Source organism: Neophocaena asiaeorientalis, unplaced genomic scaffold (genome assembly GCF_003031525.2).
Source record: "Neophocaena asiaeorientalis asiaeorientalis breed wild unplaced genomic scaffold, Neophocaena_asiaeorientalis_V1.1 scaffold345, whole genome shotgun sequence".
Lineage (NCBI taxonomy): Eukaryota > Metazoa > Chordata > Mammalia > Artiodactyla > Phocoenidae > Neophocaena > Neophocaena asiaeorientalis.
The window spans coordinates 1,840,831-1,858,657 of NW_020175181.1; the positions used below are offsets into that span (position 1 = coordinate 1,840,831).

At 52.4% G+C, this 17,827-nt stretch overlaps 1 protein-coding gene across 2 annotated transcripts in view; it reads left to right on the forward strand.

Annotated features, from left to right (window-relative positions):
- OTOF (otoferlin) overlaps positions 1 to 17,827 on the forward strand; it is a 94,549-nt gene that overhangs the window by 54,310 nt on the left and 22,412 nt on the right. For both annotated transcript variants that reach the window (XM_024764482.1, XM_024764483.1), the window contains exons 6-13: positions 689 to 762; positions 2,110 to 2,236; positions 2,709 to 2,763; positions 8,739 to 8,870; positions 13,285 to 13,347; positions 13,773 to 13,857; positions 16,503 to 16,662; positions 17,536 to 17,722. In XM_024764482.1, the coding sequence (XP_024620250.1) occupies positions 689 to 762; positions 2,110 to 2,236; positions 2,709 to 2,763; positions 8,739 to 8,870; positions 13,285 to 13,347; positions 13,773 to 13,857; positions 16,503 to 16,662; positions 17,536 to 17,722 (883 nt within the window). The remainder of the gene's footprint in view (positions 1 to 688; positions 763 to 2,109; positions 2,237 to 2,708; positions 2,764 to 8,738; positions 8,871 to 13,284; positions 13,348 to 13,772; positions 13,858 to 16,502; positions 16,663 to 17,535; positions 17,723 to 17,827) is intronic.

A 17,827-nucleotide genomic window follows, 5' to 3' on the forward strand; every position in this document is an offset into this window, starting at 1 on the left:
AGGATCTGGAGTGAGAGGGGACAGGCAGAAGGGGCAAAGCCAGGACCAAAGATAGAGACGGGAAAGGGCCCATCTCCTTCTTTTCACTGGGGACCCAGGAGAATCCAAAAGCACAGAGAGGTTGGGAAAGACAAGGCAGGCTTCGAGCACGAGAGCCATCTGAGAACTAAGCAGCTAGTTTCAACCACACTTCCATCAGTCTCTGTGCCTCTGAGTCCCGTTTCTGCCCTTCTGTTCTGATGCTTTATCTCTGGTTGTCTGGTTTTCTTTCCACTCAGCCGAGGTGGGGTGCACGGTCGGGGAGGATGAACTTGGCGGCACTGGCGGAGCTCAGAGCTCCAAGACTGGACTGAGGGGGCTGGGATCAGGACCCCGAGGGGCTCCAGTTGAAACGGTTCTTTCCACCTGAAGGCCGCCTTTACTGGTCGCCGTTCCCGACCTGCTCCTGAGTGGTGTGAAGACATGGGGAAGGAGGAAGTGGTGGGGTTTCCTCTGCCCTAATTCCCCCTCACGGCTCCCAACTTGGGAAATTTGGCCCCAAATATATCTTGGGACCAGTAGGTGAGGGGCTGGAGCTTGGATCTCCCCTTCCCTTACGTGTTCTTTCGGGTTTTGCTCTTCTATGTCTGGGTGTCTTCCTCCCGGCGTCTATCTCCTTCCACCTCATTCTGGCGGCCCCCTCTCACAGAGCCGGGAGGAGCGTGTTTTCCGCCATGAAGCTCGGCAAGAACCGGCCTCACAAAGAGGAACACCAAAGACAAGGTATGGACGCGCGCCCCCGCCCACGGTCCAGGCGGCCCCTCTCTCCCCTCCGGTGACCAAACCCCTCCTCTCCGCGGGCAGCGCCCCAACGGGCTCTCCTGCTATTGGCCGGCGGATCCACCTGGGAGGGGCCTGGCCTCTCATTGGCTGGAGGAGAAGCCGGGTCCTGAGAGTGGTCCTCCGAAAGGAGGCGCCCCGAGGGCTGAAGGTGGGTAGCGCGTTTCCTCCGGTCTAGAGCTGAGCAGCAGAGCCCCTCAGTCCGTTGGGCTCATCCTGCCCTCTTTGCTCTCATTCTTTCTTCTCTACACAGAAGCCTAGAGATTTTTAATTAGAGGAGGGAATAACAAAAAAAAAAAAAAAAAAAAGGAAGTTATTTGGCCAATTCCCTATTTCTGGGGGAAAATCAGAGTCCTGAGAATGCTTGCTCTGTGGCAGGACTCGCTCTCCTGCCTTTTCCCCGTGACCTTTCACGAGGCTGCAGGGACGGCCCTGGGGGAGACAGGCAGGGTGGGTCCTGGAAGACCGGAGTGGCCTGTGGCACTGGTGCCACCGTAGCAGCAGGCTGGGGAGGGCGCAAGACAGCTATTTAAGAGGAGTCTTTCTAACCCAGGTCTGTAGATCACACACCCATCCTCAGGGCTCCTGGCTTCCCTCCCCAGCATCCCCTGTGTGGCCCACTGGCCCCGGAATCTCTCTCTTTGTCTTTTGCCCCTTGCGAATTCCAGCTGTGCCTTTTGCCTTCCTAGATTGGAGAGGGTAAAGCTGCCGGTTGAGACTCAAACCCACCATCCTTGGGTGGCTTCTCAGAACCGTCATTCCTTCATCTAATTGGATTAATACACATCAGTACAGGGTTAGGTTCTGAATTCCATCAGCTGTTTTACATGGATAAGTTCCTTCATAAGCCTCAGTTTCTTCATCTGGTTACATGAGAATAGTGCCTATCTTGCCAGGCTGTGGCTATGAGGACTAAAGACATATGTATAACGTGCTTGACATTGTGCCTGGCACGTAATAGCCGCTCAGTAAATGGTAGCTACTGGTACAGGAGGTACATAAGTATGTATTATTTTATTCCTGACCCTCTTCCAAGAAGGATATTCAGTGCTTGCATAAGTGAGTTACATTCAATTAAAATTAAAAAGCAAGACCAGGTGCAATTTCAGTTAAAATCAGAGATCACGAGTAGGCCAGAAACACGACAGATATGCAGACCATAACATTCTAAGCAAATGCTACCAAGTAAACCTGGAATTTGACTCAGCTTCCTGGATGGCAAAGCAAAAAGGGAAATACAGTCACTATCCCACCATCCAGCCCACCTAACTGGCCCTCCCTCTTCCCCAGATGAACCGGCAGTACTGGAGATGGAGGACCTTGACCGCCTGGCCATTCGGCTGGCAGATGGGCTGGATCCTGACTCCGTGTCACTAGCTTCCGTCACAGCTCTCACCACCAACGTCTCCAACAAGCGGTGAGTGGGCAGGAACCCCACAGCCCCAGTTGCCTTCCCCAGGTCAGGCAGGACCCAGCTTGCTATGTTTGGAATTTGGGTGGGGAAGAATCAGGGCACATGGACAGCTCCTTCCTAACCCTGCCCCTTTCCTCTTTTCCTGGATGTCTCCCTCACCTCTCCCCCTGCAAAGGCAGGAGCCTGTTCCCAGGTCATTCAACACCTCCGGGCAAAGGGAAATCACGGAGCTGCCCAGCCCACGCTTGAACCTGTTGACCTAATGTCTGTCTACCTATCACTTCTGCCATTGGTTAGTCCTCTGTATTGGAGCCTCTGAGAACAACTGATCCCCATTCTGTTTGGCAGTCCTGGAGCGTTTGAAGATCATGATTCTTTGCTTCTGCCCTTCTCCAAGGTCTAACCACTGCCAGTGCCCTCCTCCCCTGAAAGCAGTCCCCTTACACCCAGCCTGACAGTACATTCTCCTCCTCAGATCCAAGCCAGACATTAAGATGGAGCCAAGTGCCGGACGGCCCATGGATTACCAGGTAGGTGGGGCAGCTAGAGGCCTCATGCCTTTCCGACTCTGTCTAGTGAGGGGTTCTGGCCAGATGTGCGTTATAGACTCTGTGAAGGCACGGATCTGAGGGTCATAGAGAACCACAAGCTGAATATATGTTACCAAAGTAAGCTTGTTCCTGGAAAGCACTCACAGCAGTGTCATAAGTAGAGAAGTACAAACCCAAAGAGCAGCTTGAGAACTCTGCTTATGCTGGTCAAAGCCCTCCTAGGATTTTGTAACGGTCTTTATAAAGTGAGAGGGGCCTGGAAAAACCATAAAAAGACCAAAGAGCATCCAAAAAAATTTTTTTTAATAAGTGTCTCTGAAGAAAGATATTTTGGTGTTTTGTTTTGTTTTGTTTTGTTGCGGTACGTGGGCCTCTCACTGTTGCGGCCTCTCCCGTTGCGGAGCACAGGCTCTGGACGCGCAGGCTCAGCGGCCATGGCTCACGGGCCCAGCCACACCGCGGCATGTGGGATCTTCCCGCTCCGCGGCATGTGGGGCACGAACCTGTGTCCCCTGCATCGGCCGGCGGACTCTCAACCACTGCGCCACCAGGGAAGCCCCTGGTGTGTTTTTTTAAGTTGTTGCTTTGTATTATTTTGATGCTGGAAGTAGTGTCAGTCCTGGCTATCTATAGATGCTGAGAATGTGGGTGTTTTTTTCTTCTTTTTGCTTCTCAGTATTTTCTGAAATTAACAATTTTTTTATTTGTATGTTTCTAAAATGGCTGAGATAGGGAGAGATTTGCTGCTATAAGATTGCTAATGTGGCCACAGTGCAGGCAGGATGGATGGGGCATGAGCATGGCTGGGAACTGCGGGGAGAGGGCCATGTAAACAGCAGGACCCAGTGCAGCCCTCCCAGCCTGGGGCCTCATCCTCAGCTTTGCAGGGCCACACCCTCAATTTTGTCTCTTTTCCCAGAGTTGATCGGAGCCTGAGAGACTGAGTTACACTAACATAACTCACGATAGGCTAATGTACAAGCCGGAAGTACCTAGTACTTATTTATAAACTGCAAACAGGAAGGGCCCAAGGACCACGAATTCCTCTGGACCCTTCATTAGGAACTATCAAGACCCAGTTGTAGGTGAAAAGACTGCTGGGCGTTCCTAGGATTGAGGGAGTTTGCTGGCTGGTTGGGAGGGCAGAGCCTTCAGGAGACCTCACCTGACTGCCACTGCACTTCCTGCCTAGGGCTAGCACCAGGCCCCAGAATCAGAGCAAACCCTTCTCCCGGGTTAGGGCTTTAGCTTTGATGCCCATTTCCCAGGCCCCATGCTCCCTTCTTTGAGGACAGCCCACCTCACCTCACTCAGGTGACAATATTGAGGACTTGGCACCAGCTTTCTTTGTATCAGGTACATCTGGTCATATTTCCTCAAGGATGCACCCTGTCTCTCTGAATCCTTGCTTCGGTTTGTTTTCATCCAGTCGGTGACCATCTTCCCAGGGGCTTGAAAAATAGCCCCAGGCAGTGTCAAGCAGACCTGCCCCTGGGGATTCAGACAACCTCACACCACTGGGCTCCTTGGAGGTTTGGGAATGTCACCTCCTCACCTCTCTGCCCAAACCCAAGCACAGAATGTCCTAACACTTCTGAGGGCTTTTCCGGGAAGCTCAGCTCAGGGCTTTGCTCCTCTGTGTTCTGAGAAGAGAAAAACTTCTAAAGAACAAAGACCCCATAGTCAGATACCGTTCAATCTACAGTGTCACGAGCCCGCCATGTAAAGGCACATAGAAAATGGTGCCATCGTTATTGTTGCTGCTAATGTAACTTATTTTTTTGAAGGTTTACTATGTACCAGGCACTAGGCTAGGTAGGTATGTTTTCCATTTAAGTTAATGTAATCTTAACAACCACCCAAGTATAGGTATTACTGTATTTCATAGGCGAGAAACTGAGGCCCAGGGTGGGTAAGGAGCTTGTCCCAGGTCACACAGTTATTCAAAGCTAGAAGCAAGGTTCAAACTTGAGGATGTCCTACCCCATAGTCAGAGCAACTAATTTCTCTCTAATTAAGCCTTTTGAACAGTCTCTCCCTCTGGTTCCTGTTCATTTAGCTTACTACCTACTGCATGTTTTCAAAAGCTCTTTCAGACCACTTCCTAACAGAGACTTTTATTAAGTGGACCAGACAGTCAGCCTCCAAAGACTTTGTAAACATTCTGAACTGAACAAAACAGTTGTATTGGACCTGGTAACACAGTATTCCCTGACAGGTTGATTCACATCTCAACTGGGTTAACACACTTGGATAGAGAGCTGAGGATGCAATGTGAGGATTGCAAATGTGGAATTATTCTTGCTTTCAATAAGTACAATGTATAAAGCAAGAAAAACCTATCAGAAGGACTTCACTCTCTTGGAGAACTGGCTTTGCTGAGTTAGAAAGACCTCAGCCAGAGGCACTTAGCTGAACTCAGATTCAGGAAGGATCCTCAGGGCTCAGAACCATCCTAAAGATTGGGTAGCACTGAAAGGAGGTCCCGAGGTGAAAAGACCGTGGTGTACTCAGGCCCTTTGTTTCTTCTGTTTAGAATGCATGTAATGCGAAAACCCTTTCCTGATTATTGGCATCTCAAAAGCAAGAAGCTGCAGCTTCCTCCCTGTGAATATGCAGTTTCCCCATCAGAGTGGGCAAAGCTTGGTGCTTGGCACTTGGCAGGGATGTACTTGGCGGGTCACAGAGTCTTGAGTCTCTTCACTACCCTCTCTTCCCGCCACCAAGACCATATACATTTTCACCTCCAAACATCTCTCCGGTTTTCACCTCCACGTCATTTATCCAGCTCAAGTGCCATATGGCAGCCACTTCCTATCTGATCTCCCCGCTCTCATATTGCCCCCTCCACTCCATGCTCTATGCCACCACTGGAGTGATCTTCTCAAAATGCACAACTGGTCATGTCACATCTCTGTCACCTGGAGACGAGGGAACATAAAGGATGTTTCAGAAGAGCAGTACTAAAGGGTCCACCACCTCTCATCTCCAGCTCCCAGCCATGTTCTTGCAGCCCTATCAGAGCCCTCAGAAGCAGGTCACAAAGCACCATGACTCTTAGGTTCTCCCAGGACAGAGGTATAGATTTACACTCAGCAGTGTTCCTTGTGATGAGTTTCATGGAGTCACCTGAGGATTATGTCCCTTATCTTGGAAGGAGAGGATGGAATAGTCAGTCACCAAAAGAGTTACCCTGGTCAGCTGGTCAGTTGGTCCCTTAGTGGCTCTATTTGCCTCCCCCTCTTCCATCATGGAAAGATGGAGTCCTCTGCTGATGACTGAAATCCCCTTCTTCAGAGTTTAATGTTTTTTTTTTTAATTTCAAATCCAAATGATACATTCCCCTCCATAGAGCACGGGGGGGCGGGGGGAACCCGGACTGGCATTCTCCTCCCCCACCAACGCCAGGCCGCGACCTCCTTTGCGCACTCTCAGGGTACCCCTCAGGCCACCCTTCAGCCTGCAAAGAGCACGCACTGGAGCCTCCTCCCCCTGCCCCACCCTTTTCTCCTTTCAGCCCTGTGCCCTCCCCTCCCTACCTGCTTCCCGCCTGGTGTCAGAGCTTCCAGCTAGGGTCGTCCACCATTACTGGCTCTGCTCAGTGGAAGAAGGTGGGAACTCTGGGTCCTGAAAAGGAGCAGGGGGCAAAAAGGCTATCATTACAGCTGAGTCCCTGGGTGAAAAACATAAAAACCAGCCAACCTCTCACACTGCAAAAGTTAATCTCCTGATGGCATATCTTTACTACCTTATTATACCAAAACTGTGTTTGTCTACTTCCCAGTCTTGAGTTACAGAAAATCTTTTTTTTTTTTTTTTAATGGAGGAATAGGGATGGGTTAGTTTTGGGAAAAAAATGAGCTCTTAAAAAAATCTTTGGTATAAGGTTTCATAGAGCTTAAAACTCTATAAACTACTACGCAAAGAATGTTCTGGAAGGACTTCTAGTGTCTGTTTACTCTCTTCACAGTAAACTTCTCAGAACTGGCTCTATTTCCCTTTTAGCTCCCTGAAGAAACAATGATTATTGAACTCCTTCAGAGCTCCAGATTCTCAGTTCCATTCCCTGTGGAACCTCATTCCACATAGAAATGCTTGTTTTCATAGTTCAAGTATTACTTCAATTAGTAAATGTTCAGTTTCCAGTTCTACATACTTGCTTGGTAACGTTCTCGTTGTCATCAGGGTTTTTATTTTGTTAACATCGTTACTTTTGTTGTGTGGATTTTTCTTGTCCTTCCGGATATTTATAAGATATATAAATATCTGATGGACGCAGTGGATGATAATTTTCATGGCTATTCTTTTTCGTGAAAAGGGAGACTGATTCTCTTGAGTAAAATCATATTTAGTAGTTGCATCAAAGCACAGCAATTAAAATACCAACTCTCCAAGATGAGGATCATAAAAAGCAACTCATACAGTTTCATTAGAAGAGTACCAGCTCAACATAAGCTATTTGTTAAAATGCAAGTTCAAGAGACTTAAATGAAACAATATTAAGCGTCATACACGACCCTATCTGTTTGGGACACCAGCCACTTAACTGAAAGTAAATTCTATTTGAGAAGCCATTTATAACGAGAGCTCACATTTCCTACACCTGTCTACTGTTTATGAAGCGCTTTGATGCACATTATCTCATTCAGCCCTCACACAAACTTATAGATAGGTAGTGTCTTCCACTCATAGCTGAGAAAACTGAGGCTCAATGCCATTCCAGCAACCCCGAGTCTGTGTCTCTTCCTGTTTATCATGGCCCACCCATGGCCACTGACACCTCCAGATCCAAAGCAGTGAGAGTTCGGGAAGAGTATGTGCACAGACACATACACGCACGTCTCTACCTCCCTCTGTCTCTCTCCCTCTGTCTCTCTCTCTCTCTCTCTCTCTCTCTCTCTCTCTCTCTCTCTATATATATATATATATATATATATATATATATATATATGCAAATATTTGTTGAATGGATGAAAAAGTGCTTCCCAGAATAGAAATAAGATTCTAGAGAGGTGGATGCCACTGAAAAAGATACAGAATGCACACAACATACAAGTCTCAAGGCAAAAAAAGGTGTGTTCAGGTGGGCACCAAAGCCTCACTGGGCATTCAAAGAAATTAAACAGAAGAAGGGGAGCCAGGAATGTAGAAAGGGAGCCAAATTCCAGAAATAAAAAAGATGTCAGGGCTTCCCTGGTGGTGCAGTGGTTGAGAGTCCGCCTGCCGATGCAGGGGACACGGGTTCGTGGCCCGGTCCGGGAAGATCCCACATGCCGTGGAGCGGCTGGGCCCGTGAGCCATGGCCGCTGAGCCTGCGCGTCCGGAGCCTGTGCTCCACAACGGGAGAGGCCACGGCAGTGAGAGGCCCGCGTACCACAAAAAAAAAAAAAAAAAAAAAAAAAAAAGATGTCAGAGGCCTGCAGGCTTAAAATGAGAAATGCTGGAGCAGAAAATCAAATGCATGTTAATGGAGACTTAGAAAGCTTAATCCCGGAGTACACAAAACCTGGGAGGTAGGTTTGCAGCCCTCGGTGAGGCAGAGCCATTGATGCCGGGGAGAACTTGAAGCACATGGAATCACCCGGGAGCTTTAAAAATATGGCTGCTGGACGCCACTCCTTCCACCCCTGCCCCAAGACTGGACTGGGTTGGTCTGGAGTATGGCCAGGGGCCTCAGGGTCTTTACCCACCATCCTTCCCCTCCCACCTGGTAATTCTGCTGCACACCTACTTGGAGGTGATCTAGCCACGCCCTTTCTTTATAAATGAGGACAGTGAGGCTTAGTGGGGGAAAGAGCCCAGGATCACCAGCGGATGTACAGCAGGCCGACTGGCCCCCAAATCCGGTGCTGGCTCCCGGCACCTTCCAGCCTGCTGCCCGGGCCCCGACTCCTGCAGGACCAGATCCAACCTCACCCGCTTTCCTTCTCGGTCCCCCTCTTGCCCGCCCGCAGGTCAGCATCACGGTGATTGAGGCCCGGCAGCTGGTGGGCTTGAACGTGGACCCCGTGGTGTGCGTGGAGGTGGGCGACGACAAGAAGTACACCTCCATGAAGGAGTCCACTAACTGCCCCTACTACAACGAGGTCAGAGCCTGGGGCCCCGGGTGGGGAAGGGGCCTCCAAACCATGGCAGAGGCTGGGCCCTGGCCCCATGGGGCCCAACGGGAGAAGCTGGGAGTCAAGGGACACAGAGGGCCACCAGCCGGCATGACCTTGGCCCGCCCGTTACAACCCGCAGCCTGCTGACGTGCAGTGCTGCCCCCTCTGAAGCCCCAGTCCACATCCCAGCCAGACACAGGTCTGGCCAGGGGCCACCCTGTGAAAGGAATAGCACCCCAGGTCCTCCTGTGCTGCTCCCAGCAGCACCTGTGAGTGAACCGTGCACTCCCTGAGGCCTGGTCCTAGATGTTTCCCAGGCCAGAGCCCTGGGGCGGGGCCACCTCCTTCCAGCCCCAGCCCGTGGTGGCACTGGCACCATTAATGAGCACTTGCTGAGTGCCAGGCACTCTCGTAAACGTTTTTGGTGCATCATCTCTTCTGACTCTCACACTGTCAGAAGTTGTCACCATCAATCCCATCCTACCCAAGGGACATTGAAGCTCCTGGAGAAAGACCTGGCCTGGGTGCTACGTGCCAGAGTCGGGTTCTGTGTGCGCACGCTCCCTGCTCAGCTGCCATCAACCTCTTCAGGGTCCTTCCAGACCACTGGCCGTGATGCTTGGGGAGTGAGGGGTAAAAGGCCCAGTACCCACTGCTGTTCATTGCAGCTGTCTGAGGCCACATCGAAGTTAAAGGACCTCAGAGACCTAGTTCAATCTTTCCATCTTACAGAGGAGGAGACTGAGGCCACAATATGAAAAGGGCCAAGATCACAGAGAGTACGGTAGACAGAACAGGGCCCAGACTGCCCTGCCTCTGCCCAGCGCCCTGTCTGCCACCTTGGACGCTCACCCCAGACACAGCATCATGACTCTGGGCTCCAGGGAGGGACCCATCTTAATCAGCTGTGGGGAGGGATGCCCCTCAGATGGCTGAGCACACATCAGACTAAGCCAGAAGTCAGCTGGCACCCTGGCCAAACGAGGCACCTGCGTCCTGTGTTTCGGTGTCCGTCCTGGGGGTGGTGAGGGCTGAGGGTGCCGTCTGCTGCTTGGGGGAGGGCATCGCTTGGGAAACTGTGGGCAGCCCCAGTCGTGGGCCTTCAGGAGGAAAACCCAGGCACAGCTCTGCCCTTCACGGGGACCCAGGCTAAAGCCAGAGCCTGGCCGAGGTCTCCTCAATGACCACAAATGGACCCCATTCTCACAGCTGGTTTCCTGCAGGGCCACAGGGCTGGGACACTGCTGTTTCAGGACCCCCCTCAGCCCCATGCGGCAACCTTCCCAGGAGTCAGGAAATTCAGGCTCGACACCTCTGACCTTATGTCAGGACACATCCCTGACTGGAAAAACCTCCGGCCTAGATAACATCTATTTTTCCCTAACAGATGTGGAGACAGGGCCCCATGGCCTTCCACAGTTATTTGATAGTGGTGAAGCCATGTTTGCCTGAGGGGAGGGCTCACCTTGCAGCAGGCCCACGTGCCTCATGTTTCATTCAAATGGTTTCCTCCTTCCCAAGGAAACAGAGCTGTTCTCCCCACTCTGTGGCTCCTCAGCAAACTCCTACTCACCCTGCAGAGCCCAGCTCAAATGTCCTTGCGCTGAGTAGCCTTCCCTGCACTCTCTAGGTCAGAGGTCAGGGCATTCCTCTCTCTCTGACAACAACATCCCCAAGTTGCAGTTGGTTCTTCATGTCTAACCCGGGAGGCTCCCAGTCTCCTGCATCGCTGTAGCCCAGCCCAGGGCCTGCCATGTACCTAGAGGGCTTTGGTAACACTTTGCTGAATGGATACTTACCCAGACGAAGAAATAGACATCCGCTGGGCATCTGCTCTGCACCAAGCTCAAGCCTGACCACAGAGTGGGTGCAAACAGCACACTTCCTCGTTCCATTTTCCAAACTCTACATTTATATCCGCTGAAACTATTTATTCCACTCATCTTTGGATCATCTTAAATTTACACCTGATCATATTTTTGTTCTTTTTCACAAACCCAAGTAACTCTGATTTATTCAATTTCTGTTTCCTCTAAACCAGAGTTTCTCAAACTCAGCACTGTGGCTACTTTGGACCAGGTAATTCTTTGTTGTAGGGGACTGTCCTGTGCATTGTCGGATAGTGAGTAGCGTCCCTGGCTTCTACGCACTAGATAGAAGCAATCCTCCGATAGCAATCCTCCGCTCAGATGTAGCAACCAAGAAGGTTTCTAGACATTGTCAAATGCCTCCCGGGGGTTAAAATCGGCCCCAGTTGAGAACCAGTGTGCTAAACTATCTTCCCATGATTCCTCCCAGCCCCAAAGCTAGAATTTTCTTGCCCTTTTCTTCTCTTCCTTTTATACTATCCCCCTGGTCCCAGGGGTGTGCTGCTTCCCGCTAATTCTCTGAGTTGATGGGAACCTACCTTTGGTTCCACTAAACACAATAGAGGGAGGTGGGAACAACCAACATCACTTAGATTTCTAAGTAATCACAAAAGGGAAATATGTTCAGGAAATACAAGGAATACGACCACAGACAGCGCAGAGTCCTAGCTTAGTTAGCTCGCTCTCCTAGGGCTGACACAGCTCTGCGGCACCTGGCCTGGCCTTGACCCTCCCGCCTGGCTCTGGACCTGTCTTCCTGTGAAGGGGGCCTCATAACCATCACCCCCCTCCCCAGAACAAGCTGACAATCCACAGCCCAGGCCAAGACCTCTTCTCGGTGCGTCCGGCCCCAGACACTGTCATCTTCCTTCTGCCTAAAACCACCTCCCCCCATTGCCTTGAATCCTTCTCTTTCTACATCCCAAAGAATCTACCACTATATCGTCCACTCAACATCACCAACTCTGCCTTTGCTTTTCTTTTGACTCCCCTTTTGTCTATAAGGCCTTTCACTCTAGCATATTCTAAGCACAACTATGAAGAACCATTATGATCAAGGACAGGAGCTAGAAGCCTATCATCTATCCATCCATGCATCCATCTATCTGTCTATCTACCTAGCTATGCCTTTCCTCAGTCCCACATACCTCCTAGTGACCACCACTTCCTCACCTTAATCCCTGCACTCATTTCTGTGCCCCATCTTTCCTGAAACTGCCCTTTTCCAGACATCAAGGACCTCACTGTCCCTAAGTTCAACATCCACCATTTCTCCCTCTCCCTCGACCGCCCCGGCCCTTCCATCCTCTCGCCGCCCCCTGCCCTGGAGACCTCTCCCGCCACTCTCCTGCCTTCCCCTCTCTCCAGCTCCTCTCCTCACTGCCTTTCTTGGCATCACTCCCTGTGCCCACTGCTGAAGTGCTGCTGCTTCTTGGAGCCCTGTCCTGGGCCTGCTTCTTTCCTACTGTCCTTCCTTCTCTCCCCGGGTATCTCCCCAGCCTCAAGGCATCGGTTACCATCTGCGTGTCTAGATGCCTGTACCACCCACCTCTCCAGAGCTTCAGTCCCCCGTGACCAGCATCATCTGGGCATAGTGCTTCGTAGCAGTTGGTATTTATTGTGCAGTGGCCGTGTGCATGCCTGGGTTGAATGCTTGACCCAGGTCATCTCATTTAGATTCCGAACCACGCCTCCCAGCAACCCCGTGAATGCTGCCCCGGAGCAGTCCCACATGGCGGCCCTGGCTCGTTATCCCCACGTCACAGAGGTGTAAACTGAGGCTCAGGAAGGGAGGTGACTGGAGCAACAGTGAAAGCTCAGTCTTTCTGGCTCTAAAGCTGGCGCTGTTACCCACAATGCTCTAGTGTGAGCCTCCAACAGCCAGGAGCAGATTCTCATTTACTCCAAGCTCTTCGGCAACCTTTCTTCCATCTCCCTGCCCACAAGTTCACCAAAACAGTGGGCCTTCTGCTCGCTGTCCGCACCCTCGCTCCCAGCGCCTGCACACCGAGGCTGGGACAGATGGGTGGGCACTGCAACTGTGAGTGGCAGCTCCCAGCCGAGAGGACAGGTCGCACCCACAGCACTTACATTTATAGCAGATTAAGTGCATCGGTTCTAAATTCTAAGGCTCAGCTTAGTTTACATTTAAACACCTCCAAACTTGGGGTGCATCTTTTAGGCAGCATTGTGGTTTAATGGTGATGTCTGTGGGACCCATATAACCACAGCGTATCTTACAGTATCTTACATGTATCTCATCAAGCCTCATAACAAGACTCTGAGGGGGGGCATCATTACCCCCCTCTGACAGCTCAGGAAGCTGAGGTTCAGAAGATGTGTTGCTCAAGACCACACGACTCCCAGCTCCCCCGGGGTCAGGGGGGACCAGTGGTTGCCCCTCCTGCTCATCCAAACTTTGGGGCTCAAGGGAAATGGCCGAGGTGCAGACAGGCACTGTCAGGAGGGAGGGCCCGGCATTTAGCCCCTGCCCTCCAAGTGACAGCAAGTCTGGGTCCTTCCCCCTCCAGTACTTCGTCTTCGACTTCCATGTCCCTCCTGACGTCATGTTCGACAAGATCATCAAGATCTCGGTGAGTGGGGAGCAGTCCCTGGTAGGCGGGGCTCTTAGCTCAAACTGCACCTCTGTGCAGACTTGAAAAGGGCACCCCTCTGGGCGGGCCAACCATAAAAAGGCAGACCCGCACCCAGACACACAGCCGGGCAAGTGGGGCACAGGCTGGATGTGGGCCCCTCTCGCCCCATTAGCTAGATCCTTCAGTAGAGTGTACAACCTGCTCACGCATACCTGGCAGCCAGCAGAGCACAGGTGAGGCACAAGAGGCTGATACTAAGCCTCAGAGAGCGGCCCCTGCCCTGCCAGACGCCCTCCTGCTTCACCTGAAGCTCACATCCCCAGAAAGAGTGACATGGCACCACTATCAGTCAGCCCTTCCCCGCCCCATGGAAAGCCTCAGCCCCATCCACCTGACTGGTGACTGGTGGTTCTGCCCGGAAGGTGATTCACTCCAAGAACCTGCTGCGCAGTGGCACCCTGGTGGGCTCCTTCAAAATGGACGTGGGGACCGTGTACTCCCAGCCGGGTGAGTAGCTGCACAGCCGGTCAGCTCCGGGAGCCCGGGACACGCAGTCCCTCCCACCCTGGCGGGCGCTGGGCTCAGGTGAGGCCGTGAGTGCACACGGTCTTCAGGTATGCAGAGCGATGGGGTGCCCAGCCTGCATACAGTCGCAGTGACCACCTGCGCCCAGTCGGCGGGGCTCACGGGAGGCCTGCAGAGTCGGCAGCATGGCCCCCTTTTACAGCTGAGGGGCCTGGGTGCCAGAGAAGGGCCAGGGCTTCCCTGGTCACCCAGCTGGTCTACAGTGAGGTCAGGCCGTGTGACTCCCTCAGAGTCCCTACTGAGCCACAATGTCCTCAACACCCAATGCAGGGGGCGGGGGCAGTCTCTGAGGGATACTGTGCCCTGAAAACACCTTCACTGACCATCCGTCCAGTGACCCAGGCTGCCTGAGAACAGCCGCGTGGGCTATCTGCTTAGCAGCTCTGGGGGAACCCATACGCCAACACCACATGGGGTTAGTGAGGGAACCCCAAGCCCTGGCCCAGAGGGCTGGTGAGGCTTGGACCAGACAGAGAAGGTGCCTCAGCCTGACAGACAGCACTCACCACACGGCCAGCTTGGGAACCACGGGCAGACAAGCTGGCACTGGGCCCCACCCATGTCCTTGAAGTGAACCCGCCACTTGGGTGCAGTAAGGACCCCATTAGGCCCTCTGACAGTGACAATACAATTTCACCCTCACAAAACAGTGAGGGAGACATCAGCATTCCTTCCCATTCTACAGACGAGATAAATGAGGCTGAAAGAAGTTGTGTCTCAGAGGTGCCACTAAACTATTAGGTTGACCAAATTGGCGATTCCTTATGTTCAACCTAGTAGACACTTGGCTGGTGCACATTATAACTATGACTCAGACCAGGAAATCTAAGCTGAAAACCGAAGATTATACACATAAAAATCACAAAATCATAGAACATTCAAGCTTGAAGAGACCTTAAACACATCAGTCCAATCTCTCTCTGAAGGAACAGAAAGAAAAAAATCCACTCCCTCTTCAAATAACCTTCAACTCTGAAGACAAATTTTATGTCCCTCCTGAGTCTTATTCTCTTTCCTTGCTAAATTTCCCCAGTTCATCTAACTATTCATTCACACATCTGTCCATCCACCCATATAGTCTTTCACCCACCCACATATCTACCTACTCACCTGTCCGTATGTTAATCCATCCTTCTATCCATTTATCCATCTGCCATCTATCCATCCCTCTATCCATCTACCTTTTAGGCCAGCCAGGCACCCTACCACCCATCTTCTACTATCCATCTCCCCATCCAGCCGTCTGGCTATCTAACTGTTCATGTATCCATCCCACAAACATCCACTCTGGCAAGAGTGGAAGCTCTGGGGCAGCCTAGGACACGGCCCTCTCCTCCTGAGGTGTGCCAGTTCAGCTGACGGCCTCCAGTGACCCCTCACACACATGGCGTACTCCGCTCTCACCATCCCGGTCTGTCTCTTCGGACTCTGCAATGGCATTATCTCTCCGGAGACACAGTTGGCCTGGCCTGTCGCCAAACAGGCCGATTTCTGCACACAGTCCTGAACACATCTCACAGAACCGAATGGAGACAGAGGCTTGCTGGCAACAGGTCTGAACTATAGGAGAAGTTGAAAGAGGAGGGAGGGGAAGAGGAAACTTCTGAGTCCCTGGAGATTCCAGTGCCCACACAAAATCAAGGAAGAAGATGTGCCCTTCGTACAGGCTATGCCTGCAAACAGCTTTAAAGTCAACCTGAAGGGGCAGATCCGTCCTAGAGCGGGCTCCTCTCCTGACATCTGTCCTTTCCTCCACACCGTCTTAACTCCTGGGAGTATTGGGGTGACAGGAGGCTTTCAGTCTGAAATTGGAGACAGACAATAAGTAGCTAATCACAGTGACAGTGAGATAAGAGATGTGCATATGGAAAGGGGCCAGGATCAGCTCTTCTGAGGAAGTCAGGGAAGGCTGCATGGAAGAGGAGACACATGAACAAAATGATTAGAAGTGTGAATAGGGAGGTGGAGGGTTGGGGTGGGGGGCAGAAGGGATGGGGGCATTCCAAGCTCAAAGAACAGCAGCCACAAAGACATGGGGGTATGAAACAGCAATATGAATTATTCACAGAGGGGTAAACAGCTTTGCTTGCAGGAGCACGGCGTGGGGAGGGGTGGGTGGGCAGAGGGTGAACACTGAGAGCTGGGGAGAGCTGTATCAGGAGACCCCACAGGGGATGCTGAGGTCTGTGGTCTTTCCCCCAAGTACTGGGGAGCCTCAAGTGGGTTTGAAATGGGGAGTGAGAGAGGGAGGGCCTCTTTGAGGGCTCTGTCTGGCAGCTGCATAGTGGTTGACTGCATGGGTTGGGGGCAGGAGGGCTGCAGGCAGAGAAACCAATTACAAGCCTCCTCTGTTTGAAGCCACGCCACACGCCTGGGTGCATGACCAGGGGCGGGGCCTTGCCTCGGCCACCCTTGCTCGGGGACCTCTGTCTCCCTGGCCGAGAGGCAGGCAGAGCTGTGGCCCCAGGGCCCCAAGACCTGGTGACCTGGGCTCCGAGGCCTGCTCCGAGGACAGGTGCCGCCCTGGGTAGGCCAGCAGGTGCAGCCCCTTCTCCTCGCCACTGCAGAGCACCAGTTCCACCACAAGTGGGCCATCCTGTCGGACCCCGACGACATCTCCGCGGGGCTGAAGGGCTACGTGAAGTGTGACATCGCTGTGGTGGGCAAGGGGGACAACATCAAGACGCCCCACAAGGCCAACGAGACGGAAGAGGAAGACATTGAGGGGTGAGGCTCCCATCCTCCCCCAGCCCCTGGAGACCCGGCCCAGCCCTTCCTGGAACACCAAGGGAACCCCCAGGGTGGACTTTGCCCAGAGATCTCACCCTCCATCTCCCTACCCCCATGCCCAGATGGCCCATCTCTCCCTGGAAGGACTGAGGCCAGGCCAGCCTCGGTGTCCGGTGACTCTCCTCATGGGGCAGAAAGGACTGAGGAAGGGCAGGCAGGGGTTCACAGAGGACAGTCACGAGTGACAGTCATTTGACATCCAGGCTTCTGACTGTGAGAAACTTGGAAAAAAGAAAGCAAAGTCCCAGAGCTGCTGGGTCTTGAGTCTACACGCAGGAGAACAAAGAGGTTTTATTTTCTGTACCAATTCCAGGCAGCTGACAGTGGTTGTTGAGGAATATTCTGGGACCTCATCTGGATTCAGTGAGGAAAAGTGCAGGATCCAATGACTCATGCCTTCCATGGGCCGGGGAGGGAGAGTGGGGGCCAGTTGTGAGGTTTTTGTATAGGAGACGAAAGATGTGACACACAGCTGAGAAAACTGGATAATATTATTAAGAGTGGTCTCCCACGCTACAGTTTACAAAGTACTCATATATTTTAACCTATTTGAGCCTTATCATATTCTGAGAGGGAATATCATATTATTCCCATCTTAAAGGTGAGTAAACTGAGGCTTAGAGAGATGGGGAGATTTGCCCAGGATCACAAGACAGCAGGTGCCCTAAACTCCAGTGTTTTTAGTCCCAGTGTGGGCCTTCTCAGCCGTCCTTCACCTGTTGTCCCGGCCCCCAGGGGTATGTAGATGCTGAGGCAGGAGTCGGGGTGCCCAGGGCTGGCTACCACAGCCCTAGCTGTATGTGCCGGCAGGAACTTGCTGCTCCCCGAGGGCGTGCCCTCTGAACGCCAGTGGGCCCGGTTCTACGTGAAGATTTACCGAGCAGAGGGGCTGCCCCGCATGAACACAAGCCTCATGGCCAACATGAAGAAGGCTTTCATCGGTGAGAACAAGGACCTGGTCGACCCCTACGTGCAAGTCTTCTTTGCCGGCCAGAAGGTATTGGGGTGCAGGAGGCTGGGGCTTGGGGTGACAGGCACCAGAGGTGCAAGGGGTTGGGTGTGAGGTCCTGGGGACGGACGTGAGGCAAAATCAGAAGCCGCG